The sequence below is a fragment of the Herpailurus yagouaroundi genome, unplaced genomic scaffold, assembly GCF_014898765.1.
Source record: "Herpailurus yagouaroundi ecotype Mexico unplaced genomic scaffold, PumYag 191, whole genome shotgun sequence".
Classification (NCBI taxonomy): domain Eukaryota; kingdom Metazoa; phylum Chordata; class Mammalia; order Carnivora; family Felidae; genus Herpailurus; species Herpailurus yagouaroundi.
Genome location: NW_024412422.1, coordinates 2,701,806 through 2,714,004, shown reverse-complemented (window position 1 = coordinate 2,714,004; position 12,199 = coordinate 2,701,806). Strand labels below are relative to the sequence as shown.

General features: G+C 54.6%; 1 protein-coding gene across 4 annotated transcripts in view; it reads right to left on the bottom strand.

Annotated features, from left to right (window-relative positions):
* The window catches only part of SSH1 (slingshot protein phosphatase 1), a 59,742-nt gene extending 47,549 nt beyond the window's left edge, over positions 1 to 12,193 (bottom strand). For 2 of the 4 annotated variants that reach the window (XM_040443644.1, XM_040443647.1), the window contains exons 1-2: positions 12,090 to 12,193; positions 8,045 to 8,085 (exon numbers count right to left, since the gene is read on the bottom strand). In XM_040443644.1, coding sequence (XP_040299578.1) covers positions 8,045 to 8,085; positions 12,090 to 12,158 — 110 coding nt within the window. In that variant the 5' untranslated portion in view covers positions 12,159 to 12,193. The remainder of the gene's footprint in view (positions 1 to 8,044; positions 8,086 to 12,089) is intronic. The other 2 variants (XM_040443648.1, XM_040443646.1) reach the window with 2 other exon arrangements.
* Positions 12,194 to 12,199: the final 6 nt, after the last annotated feature.

Sequence of the window (12,199 nt, the reverse complement as noted above, 5' to 3'; positions counted from 1 at the left end):
AGAGAGAGGGAGAGAGGGAGAGAGAGAGAGAGAGAGAGAGAGAGAGAGAGAATCCCAAGCAGGCTCCACACTGTCAGCACAGAGCCCAACACAGGGCTCGAATTCACGAACCGTGAGATCGTGACTGAGCTGAAATCAAAAGTCGGACGCTTAACCTACTGAGCCCCCCAGGCGCCCCTCTAGGATGAGTTTTCTAACAGCAACAACAATTTAACACGTACTGAAGGGCAAATTCTGATTTGAAAATCAAATGTGCCGACACACCAGGAGTAACACCTGAGTTAATCTAAAGGGAAGAGCAGGACAGTATAATGGTCACAGGATTTTAAGTTCGTGTACCCCAGTGTTTAAAACTGGGGGTCAGTGGGAAGCTACCAACTATTAAGCCGGGGGTGGGGTCGGGGGAGGACAGGAAAGGATGTGCTCAACACAAAACTGCCTGTCTCCTGTGAGGGACCTGGCGGAGCAGAAAGGGACATGGGATTCTGAGTCACAGAGACCTGCATACAAACCCTGGTCCCGGACTCCCACCTGCCTTTTCCGAGCGCAGTTTCCTGGTTTCCTAAAGCGGGGCAGCAGCCGCCCCGGAGGCTGTGGTGACAACAAAATAAGGTCCAGTGCACAGGGTTCCAAACCCAGCGCCTGCACCCGCCGGCACCCAGTAAACAGAAGCTGGGACTGGTATTCCCCAGGTGCTCTGCCCATCGACCGCCTGGTGACCGCCTGGGAAGGGGATTACGTCACAGTTCTCACTCTCAGTGCAGCTCAGGGGGACCTGCGACTTGCGAAATAAAGCACACAGCTCATGGTGAGACCGCTAGGGTCCAAGTGGGAAGAAGGGCTACAAAGCCATGGGTCCTCCGGGGAGTGGGGGGGACTCCTTCGTCTCTGCCTCCTGGTGAGAGATCCAAACCACGGGCAGGAGGGCCCATAGAGATGGCTCCTGAACTTGGGGGTGGGGGACAGGTTTTGAAGGCAGAGAGACAGGGAGCCTGAGGGAGCCTCTACCACTTTGTACCGCGTGAAATTGGGCCAGTTAACGTCTCCAAAGCTCTCCCTCCAAACGGGAGACCAAAATGGCGCCTTCCTTACAGGATGTTCGCGAAGATTAAATGACATACTGCACAAAAGGCGACTCGTGGAGTGGAGCACGTGTGAAGGTTCGCTTCACCTCCGTCCCTGCTTCCTTTTTTCTCCTCAGCACTTACTAACCCGCTGGCAACGTGCTAGTTTAGCTCACTTCCTGCCTCGTCTGCCCCAACAGAGCGTCGGCCGTGAGGGCAGGGACGGGTCTCGTTCGCTGCTGTATTCCCAGCTCCTCGAACAGGGGTTGGTGCATAGTAGGTGCCCAATAAATATCTGTTGAAGGAACGGCTCGTAAGCAGACAGGTTAGGACAGAGGGGTACTGAGACTGTATCTAACAGTGCCTGTGTTGCCAAACTGCAGGGGGAAATGGCAGGAAAAATCTCTCTGTCCTTAGTATCCTGTGTGTCACCGAGGCGCACTTTGAGTTCCTCCATGTGAAAAAGAACGCAGGAAAGTCAATTTATGAGACTTCGATGGCCCATCCGGCACGTGCCAGGCGCCGTGAGGGTCGAACCCAGGAAGGAAAGCCTTGTCGTGTTGTTCAAGGCCTTGGGCTCAGGCGGGCCTCGCGCTTGGTTAGCTCTGCTCCCACCAGCTTGAAATTCTTAACCGTTTTTTAACAAAGGCCTCCACAATTTTCATTCTGTACTGGGATCCACAAATTACGCAGCCGGCTCTGCCGGTGGGGGAACATTTATGTACTTAAGTAAATACACGACCAAGCAAGTCTCAAGTCCCAAGTCCCGAGGAAGTAGAAAGGAGAGAGACACGCAAGTGGGGAGGAAAAGGAAGGGCCATGAATCTCTTCCTACAGAAGCTGGCCCCTGAAGGAGAGACAGGCAGGGGGCATTTGCACAGTGTCTACGATGGTGAAGAGATTCGTGGAGTTATGACATTTAATTCTGACGACAATCCTACAAGCTGCGGACGATCTGGCCCGCTGCCTAGTGAGGTGACAGATGACAGAGGTGGGAACCAAACGCAGGCCTGTCCCCTACAGCCGAAGCTCATGGACAGAGATGCAAGGGTCAGTGCCGTGGTGTTTCAGAGGACGATCACCAAAGTGGAAGTGAATCCAAGAGGTGCCAAGCCTGAAAGCGTGAACAAGCGTGTGGGTGCTGACAGGAAAGGATGTGGCACTCACTGGCGTGGCAGTCGAAGCCTGCGGGCTCACTGGTGCTCCTGGCCCCTTCCCTCGAGGACCGAGCGTCCCTCAGTCGGCATCACCTTGACAAAATGCACCCACAGGCCGAGACCGGTGGGCAGAATTCTGAGATGGCCCAAGATCCCAGCCCCTGATACAGGTGCCCTGGGTGAGCCCCCCTCCTGAGCGTGGCACGACCAGGTAACAGGAGGAGACAGCTGCTCCCGTAATTACGTTACAATCTACGGCCAAGGTGACGGGGTGGCCACTCCTCTGACTGCATTCCTTTCCGAGATTCCATAGCGGCCAGTTCTCTTCGTCGGCCTCGAAGAAGCGAGCCACGGTGACCTTCCATAGCTGCGAGAACAGGAATCCTGCCAAGGACCACATAAGCTTGGACGAGGACTCATACCTCTGAGGAGACCCCTGGCCCTGGCCGACACCTTGACTACCGCACGTGAGACGCCACGCAGAGGACCCAGCTAAAGCACGTCCAGGCTCCTGACCCTGGTAACTGCGAGATGAGAACTGGGAATTGCTTTGGACTGCCAGGTGTGGGGCAGCTTGTTACACAGCAACTGTGAACTGATACAGCAACCTGCTGCAGAGCCAGGGTGCAGGGGATACTTGACCCCTCTTGGCAGGATTTAACTGGACGGACTATCAACAATAAAGTCCAGGCCAAGAAACGGTGGAGAAAGACAGAGACGAACCCCAAAGGGTGAACACGCATAAAAGACAGGGTGCTGAACGGAGCCGGGGAAGCACGGTCTGCAGAGCGAGGCCACGGCCACCCCCGGATGCTGTGGGCAGGGGGAGGGAAGGTACAACCCTACTCCGGATGGTTATAAGGAGAGTGGGGTCCTCTGGGGAGCTCCGGGTCAAGATCCAACGGGGAAGAAAGCACGCAGGGAAAAGCAGGGGTGCGGGGAGCCTGCAGTTTGCCACGGACACCAGGTAAGACAGAGAAAACGAAGTCCCACTGCCTTGGCCCGAACGTCTGCTTGGGCAGGCAAGAAAACAAAACGAAAAGGACTCCAATGAACACTTTCAAACGCTTGGCTTAGAAACGCTGCATGGAAACAACAACAACAAAAAAACATTCACTCCCGATCCACCCTCTGGAAACAACACAACCAGATTCTCTCCCTGGGGCCCTGCCTGGCACACAAGCGCTTACGGCTCATGCCAGACTGAGGCAGCTCCCAGGACGGCGAGGGAGCCAGGAGCCGCCGCCAGCAAAGCCATCTGCTCACCAATTCCCACAGTCTGAGCGGCACGGCTTCCAGAAGGGTACTGCTGGAGGCCGGCGGCAGCCTGCGCACGCGGAGGGCAGGGGAAAGCACGCAGGGAACTGGGTCTGGGTTGCTCTGCACCAGTCAGCTTCGTTCTGGGCCCGGGGCGAGCCGCTCCCGAGATGTTTCCCGGGAGGCCTTCAGAGAAACTGTCTGAATCACGACACGGATTCTGCAGCAGGTGCCTTCCCATTTGCATCTCACAGGGACTCAGCCGGGTCACAGGGCATCCACGGCGGCGGCCCTCTGAGGGGCCCCACGCGAACACAGTGGACACCACACCCGCAGGAGGTCAAGCCCTCTAAGTCTGGGCCGTGAACTAACACTGACATGAACAACAGCTCACGAGGACCAAACGCAGTGATGGTTCTTCACGCCCGTCACGAGCCGGGCTCTGCCTGAGGAGCCCCGCACCAGCTACTCCACAACCCTGGAAGGTCGCAACTGTATGTGTTTTACGGATGGAACAAGAGAGACCCACAAAGGTGTCGTAAAGGTGCGGAGGTAAAGGAGCTCGGCTACCAGGGCAGGAGCCAGGGTCTGAACCTCCGTCTGCCTGACTCCAGACCCCACGCTGTCCCCTCCACGCCTCGCTCCTGCTCATACAGGTGAGCGATCTACCGCAGGGTCAAAACAGAGCGCACATATTTAAACTGTTGAAATGTCACGCACAGGCTGAGAACTAAGGCCCTGTCCCCAAGGCAAGGGCCACCTACGGCGGGGGACGAGACAAAAGCACACGCGCCTGCGATGCAGGGTGGGTGGGGTACCTGCCGAAGTGGGGCAAGACACACACATCGGGGGTGGGAGCACGGAGCCCGCCGTGAGGACCGTGGCCAACTGGAACCGGCTTCAAGAAGGAGCATGGCCAGGGAGCGGGACAGAGACGCAGCACGTGCGAGCGGGGGGTGGGAGCAGGGGCAGCAGTGGAGGGTGAGGGTGGAAGGCAGCAAAGGTGGGACCAGAGCAAGGAGCCCAGGCCAGGGGCGCTTCGAGATAGTATCCATCTGATGGCGGGGACGAAAGCCCGAGGGAGGAGGATGGAGGGGACGATGGTCTGACACAGAGCAGGGGAGGTGTCAGGACCTGAAGGATAGTGCCACCAGGGGAAACTGGGGAAGAGGACCAGCTGAGACACAGAAGACCCACCGGTGCCATTCAGCCATTTCCTGGTCACGGGTGAGCTGAAGAGAAATCCATGGATGACCCGAAAATTTAAAATTTTTATACACTTCCTTTTTTTTTTTTTTTTTTTTTAGTTTATTTATTCACTTTTGAGAGAGAGAGAGAGAGAGACAGCAGGGGAGGGGCAGAGAGAGAGAGGGAGACACAGAACCCGAAGCAGGTTCCAGGCTCCACGCTGTCAGCGCAGAGCCCGACGCGACTCTCCAACTCACGAACCGTGAGATCATGACCTGAGCTGAAGTCAGACGCTCAGGCAACTGAGCCACCCAGGTGCCCCAAAGATGAGAACTTTCGATTAAAGGTAGACAGAGGGGAGGGGAGAGAGGACTATCCCGCTGTCCCCAGTTTTTCTGCCTGCCGGCAACCCTTCAAAACCAACCTGAAGCACAGAGAAATCCCCTCCCGGCCCAGATGAGCAAACACGACTGACTATTCCATTAATTCTTCTAGAAGCCTGAGGAGCAAAGGCTTGAAAATGCAAACGAACACATGGATGTCAATGGGTTTCCGTCAAAGCTTAGAGCAGGCCACCACAGCTTCTCCTGTCTGCTACAAGGGTTAGAAAGCAGGAGGGAGGGGCGCCTGGGTGGCTCAGGTTAAGCGTCTGACTTTGGCTCAGGTCATGATCTCAAAGTTCGTGGGTTTGAGCCCCGCATCGGGCTCTGTGCTGACAGCTCAGAGCCTGGAGCCTGCTTCGGATTCTGTGTCTCCTTCTCTCTCTGCCCCTCTCCCGCTTGTACTCTCCCCCAACCTGCCTCTCAAAAATAAATAAATATTTAGGGGCGCCTGGGTGGCTCAGTCGGTTGAGCATCCGACTTCAGCTCAGGTCATGATCTCATGGTTCGGGAGTTCAAGCCCCACGGTGGGCTCTGTGCTGACAGCTTAGAGCTTGGAGCCCGCTTCAGATTCTGTGTCTCCCTCTCTCTCTGCTCTTCCCCCACTCATGCTCTGTCTTTCTCTGTCTCTCAAAGATGAATAAATGTTAAAAAAAAAATTAAAAAAGAAAGCAGGATGGAGGGGCGCCTAGGCGGCTCAGTTGGTTAAGCGGCCGACTCTTGATCTCGGCTCAGGTCACGATCTCACGGTTGGTGGGATCGAGCCCCGCGTCAGGCTCTGTGCTGAGAGCACAGAGCCTGCTTGGCATTCTCTATCCCTCTCTCTCTGTGCCTCGTCCCCACTCACACTCTTTCTCTTGAAATAAATAAATAAACAGTGAAAAAAAAAAAAGCCAACAGGATGGAGTCGCCGGCCTGAAAATGGGGAGTGAGGCCAAGGTGGGGGAAGAGCGACTGAGAAGGGAACCGGGAGGACAAGCTCAGAGCCCAGGTCCCCGGCTCCAGGCGAGGGTCCCCCAGGGCTCACAAGGGCGGGTGGCGGGGCCGGCTGGTAACAGCCGTGAGGGATTCCCGCGGGCAGCAGACATCCAGGAGGCACCGCCCCAAGTTAGCTGGGCTCCCCGGTCCCGGCCCTGGCAATGCCTCCAACCAGCTGGTGGCAGGCAGGCTCCCTCACCTGGACATCTGACTCCTGGACAGCTGACTCCAGCAAACCACGACACCGGTCTCCGGAAAGGCGGCGTCCTATGGTCAACCCAGGTGGTGGAGGCCACAGAGGCCTGGCTTCAAATACAGTACCTGCCTCGTGCAACCCTGGGCCTCAGGCTCCTCCCCTGTAAACTGGGAAAACCCTCCCAGGGCCGGTGAGAGGATTAGGCATGGCAATGTGCAGAGCGGACTTCCCTTCCCTTCTCGAGGTCCGCTCCAGCTCCAAACCGTGCACAGAAAGGGGCCTTTTACTGGCCCCCAGGGCGCACGCATCTTCAGATCACCGCTATTTGTGAGTTCTTATGAAGTGAAAGAATTCACGACACTATGCCGTCCGCTAATTAAGGGCGATTTGGAAAAAAACCCAAAACGAAACAGTAGCTCTTCGTCCCCAAAGACAATCTAAGTGAGAGAGCTAAATACTTTGTCCAGGGCAAGAGCCCCGAAAGAAACGGGAGGGCTCAGGGGTGGAAGACGTTCCGGCTCCAGGTAAGCACTGCAGGGAGGCTGGGGCAGGAGAGGTGCCGGCACAGGCTTCCGGCACAGGCTTCCGGGCTGCTGGTCTGGCCCCTCGGCCGGCACTTCCTCCCCCAGACAGCCTCCCAAGAGCCACTTGCACTTCTTCCCCTCTCAAGTCTGATCCACAACACGGCCCGTTACTGCCCCCAGTTGGGAGTCTGGCTGATTCCAGCCTTGGAGCCCTGACCTCGACCCTGAGCAACCGAACGCCCCAAGTGACAGAGTAAAACTGTCATCGATCCCCCAGGGGAACGTTAAAGTGAGGGCCCAGCCACTGAAATAAGACATCTCTGGGTTTTGTAGGCTATTGCTTCCCTCCACGTACAATCTTTGGAAATAACGCACGCCACAATAAAAGTGTTTTCTTGCCTTTCGCTCAAAGACACAAAACCTTCAGAGACAGGTTAAAAGCATGTTTTTACCACTTCTGTATGTGAGCTTAACCAGAATATCCTGCTCTCCGTAATGAATGGTGGACCCCAGTTTCTGAACACACATTCCCTTTTCCAATTAGTTTTCCTCCTCCTAAGATGAAACAGACATTTTTTTTTTTCTTTAAGACTAATGTCCTTGGAACTCTATTTACTTTTTTAGACTCTGAGAGTCAGAGTTTAAGACTGGCACCTTAGCCTAGAATGCACGATATGATAAGAACACATTACAGAAGGGAGTGCTACATCTTCCGTAAACAAAACACCCAAAAGGCGGCCTTGCTTTTTGGCAAAGAAAAATAAAAATGCTTTTGGGGTCTACCAGGGGATACAGCAGCTGGGGACCACAGCTAGAGGAAGTCTTTAAAAAGAGTGTACTGAAAGATTTCTCACAAGCACAAAAAAACCCACCTTGAATTAAACTCAGGGGGTAGGGTGCCCGTTTCAAATCAGCAATGTGCTTACCCCAGAAGAACACCTTATCAAAAACAGGATGGAAAAGTGAGAACATTACCATGACTAGTTTTTTCAAAGGCAGAGGTAAAATCTAGAAGGAAGTTATCTAGAGACGTGCATAACGGTAAAGCAGGAGGGGTAGTGGGATTCTGGCCACGATTTTCCTTCTTTTCTAAACGACGACGTTACTAAAGCCGTTTAGAGTTAAACATCTATACAAAAGTTCAAGCACTACCTTTGCAACGTGTTTTAGGCATCATTTTTAAAGCTCTACTGAAAAAAGCTGGTGTGTTCTATTTCAAGGGTTCTCTCTTTTGGCAAGGGACAAGAGTATTCAGCCTGCTTGGAAGAAAGACTTAGGAATGAAAATTAAGTCCGCTTACCTGAGGTTTACCTTTCGATCTTCATCGCTGCCAGCCTCCAGCTACAGAGAAAGAAAGAGAACATCACATCACAGACACCACTGGGCAATGAGCCGCGGACACGAGTCTCACATTTTCTGCTCTGATGTCTGAAAAAGATACAGGTGTCCAGGACACCTGGCTCTTTCTACACGGTCGCACCCTTTCCTTGGCAACCCCGCTCCGCTGTCCCTCTGAGTAACTTCCACGGAGGAATCTTCAGGCTTCCCAATGGTTACCCACATTCCTCACACCCGTCGTGCATTGATTCCTGTTGATTGGACTATTCCTACCTGGCGTCGTTCAACACACTCTTCTCAACTTTCCCAGCTTGTGTTCTAGCTCTCCCCCTTTTATGGGGGGGGGGGGGCTATGTTTTAGGAGCATCTATTTCCTCCTTCAACCCAGGCCATAGCTGAGTGATCAACACCATTTTAAGCCCCAACACATGGGTTAAAAAAAAAAAAAAAAAAAAAAAAAAGGAAAAACCATTCATTCCAGGCAAGTCTTTCATGACGGAAGGTGGCCAGGAGCAGCCTGTCTGTCTGTGGGTCTCAAAAGCTCTTGGTGGTTCTCAAAAAGGCTTCAACGTTGAATATAAACCTTTCTAGGCTATCGGTTTATTTATATAAACAAGAGAAATGGACATTTGATGTTTCCTAAAAGTTTAAAGGCCAGGGGGGTTAGAGTCTGAAAGCAACTAGGACTTACGCCCCGATTGACATTTTCTCCCTTCTTGCCTTCAAGGAGAAAACCGAAATAAGAAAACAACCGCCCCCGCCCCACCCTCCAACAACTCTGCACCCCCGGAACCCGCTGACTCGGAACGAGAAACCTGGCAAGCAGTGATGCCCCGGGAGAGAGGCAAGGCTGAACGAGGACAGAGGCCAGGCAGAAGACAGCAGTGATGGGACAAGAGTACGGAGCTCACGAGAGGAAGGGGGCCTGAGTGGCAAGGGACACAGAGCAGAGGTGGTGGTTCCAACAAAGGAGGAGAAATACACCAGAGAGTCCCGGAGTCCCTAAACCGTATTAAGATCCTGTATGTCCGAAGCGGACACCCGTGGCCAGTTCTCACGCTCCCTACGCCACAGAGAAGTGGAAAACTCAGGCAAGCCTTCACTGACCACAGGGCCAGGAGCTTCCGTCCCAGAGCCAAGCGTAAACAGCTCACACGCCACCACCACAAACTTCGAAGAGGATGTTGGGTCTAACCCGGTGGTCCTCAACCGGGGACAAATTTTTCTCAGTAGGGGACACTGGGCAACATCTGGAGCCTTTTTTGACAGGACGCTGCTGGCATCTAGTGGGCGGAGGACTGGGTGACGCGAAACGTGCCACGATGCACAAGACATCGAATTTTCTGGCCCCAACGTCAGCAGTGCCAAGGTTGAGAAACCCTGATCCGACGTCCCCACCCCCCCTCCTCCAAAGAAAAAGAGACTGGAGATCTGCCCATAAATATTAGTCACCTTGAACATTTGTCAAAAATAACAATGTTACAACCCATTCTTGAAAGTTATTGATTTATCCGCTGTTGTGCTTTTGCTTGCTCTCACAGAAGAACGAGATAAGACTGACAGTAAAAATGACATAAATGAGATAACTGAAGATGGGCGGAGGGGGGGAAATTAAGAGAGGAGAACTGCTTTGCCGGTCAGGCTGAGTTCCCCGTTCCCACGCCGAACGGGCTGAGTCAGGAAACGGCCGCTCGGGGAGTCTCTGACTCAGAGGAGGAGTTGCATTTTGAGCAGTAAGGAAGTGATTTAGGGGTACAGACCTCAAAGCCACTTCATTCTCGGTCGTTCTCTGGGATTCCCAGGAGTGAAATGAAGGCGAGGTAAGGTCAGTTATTCCAGAGAAGAAAGCTGTAGGATGTGCCCAGAACACACGTTAAGAGGGAAGCCAGCCCTTTTGCAGGAGCTGAGGCCGAAGGAACGTCAAGAGCAGGGGCCCAGCCGGCCTGGACTCTGGGGAGAGCAGGGTAAGGGCGGGGAGACAGGGGCCACAGGTGATGGCTACGGGGGGGAGGGTTCTTTTTGGGAGTGATGAGAATTTCTGGCACTTACACAGTGGTGACGGTCGTGCAACCCTGTCAATATACTAAAAGGCGTTAAAATGGTCTGAAATTGTACAGTCTGAAATGGTGAATGGATGATATGTGACTTGTATCTCAGCTAAAAGATAATAACATAAAATTTAAAAACCGTGTCTCAGGGGCACCTGGGTGGCTCAGTCAGTTAAGTGTCTGAGTCTCGACTGAGGCTCACGTCATGATCTCAAGATTCACGAGTCTCAGCCCCGTGCTGGGCTCTGTGCTAACAGCGCGGAGCCTGCTTGGGATTCTCCTTCTCCCTCTCTCTCTCAAAATAAGTAAGTAAACTTAAAAAAAATTTTTTTTTAAACCAACAAAAAACCGTGTCTCAGACAGGAAGAGGTCAGGAATCGAAACCAAGACTGAGGCTGAGAGGCCTTCTGCGTAATCCCTTACTGAAGCCGAACCCTTCCCTCACCTCATAGTTTTGAGAACATGAGATTAAGTGCTTCGAAGTACTCTGGGAACTGCAAGACGGCATGAATCGGAATGATGGAGGAGAACAGATGTCTGTGTGGGGAGGAGAGAAGTTACTGCTGCCTGAATTCTCAGTGGCAGGCAATTGGCCACCCGTGTTCTTTTCCCTGCGATCGACTTGCAGAATCCCGTCTGCAGACAAGGGAACTCATTAACGGCCTCTCCTGGAGAAGAGGGGGCTATGCACAGGGGTTCGGTCTTGCCCCCTCTCTGAAAATGTTCCCACTGTTCCTGGTGAAACAGGCTGAAGAGCTACCCCCAAACTGGTTCCTCTTCTCTCCTGGTCTCTCGCAAACACACACAAACCTTTCCGTGTTATCAATTTCCTCTACAGAGAAGGGGCTGGAATCGCTCAGCTGCTGGGGAGTCCACTTCCTGGGCCTGCAGGGCTCCTCCAGACTTCTCTCCCTTCTCTAAACAGTCCCCAAACTCCTCCTCCAGCTGCTCTATCTTTAGGCCAACACTCGGCCTGTGCCACGGATAGGAGTGTAGACCAGAGGCTACAGTTCTCCGAGAGAAAGTGGGACAGTAGGGGACAAGAGGGTCAGCCCTGCAGCTGCCGGAGGCCCCAGGCTCAGAGGACCCATTCCCCAATCTACTCCAGGACAAGAAGGAGCCGGCCAACACAGGCCTGGTGGCACAGGGACACACACAGAACCCCGCAGGGTGCCTCGGTGCACTCTCAGCCCCCAGAATGCACCGTGCAACTACAGGAACCCCGGGATCGGCCCCAGCCACACAGCCAGATACACACAAACATGCAGTCCCGAAGGACATTTCAAAAAGGAAAAAATCCAGACTCAGCCACACACAAAGACAAGACACCCAGTCACACAAGCGCCCTGAGCTCACTCGGTCACTGACACACAGTGACACGGGCCCCAGAGAGACAGACCTCCAGGGGCGTGCAGTCGGGAAACAATCTCAAACATTCCCAGGGGCACCTCCCCCCACCCTCCCCGGGGGGCCTCTGTCACAGCATCAGGCGGGTGCAGTTTCCCAGCAGACCGGCCACCGTCACACACAGTCTCCCATACACAGCCAGGATCGCAGGGTAGGGGCCTAGAACAGCCACAGGGCCACGAATCTCAGAACCAGCATCTCCCAAAGTCGCCAACTAGGAGTCCCAGTCGCACACCCAGTCTGCCACACTGTCACCCCCAGACGGGGATCAGTCACACACGCACACACAGTCTCACGCAGGGCCACCCCCAGACAGAGGTCACACTCGCACCTACAGTCTCCCTGAAAGTCACCCCCAAACAGAGGTCACGGCTCCACACACAGACGGGGTGACACTCTCGGTCTCCCGCACAGTAACCCGAGGCCGGCTGCCCAGACACGGTCGCACCGCGGGGTCTCCGCAGGGCCCGGGCGCCCTCCGCCCCGCACTCGCGGCCCAGGCCTGGAGCAGCGGTTGCTCGGCCGGGCCGGGGCCGCGGGCCCGGGGCTCACCTCGCTGTTGCTGGCCGAGGAGGAGGCGGCGCTGGGCGTGGGCGAGCGCTGCAGGGTCACCAGGGCCATGGCTGCGGCGCGGCGCACGGGCGCCGCCGAGGCCTCCGGCT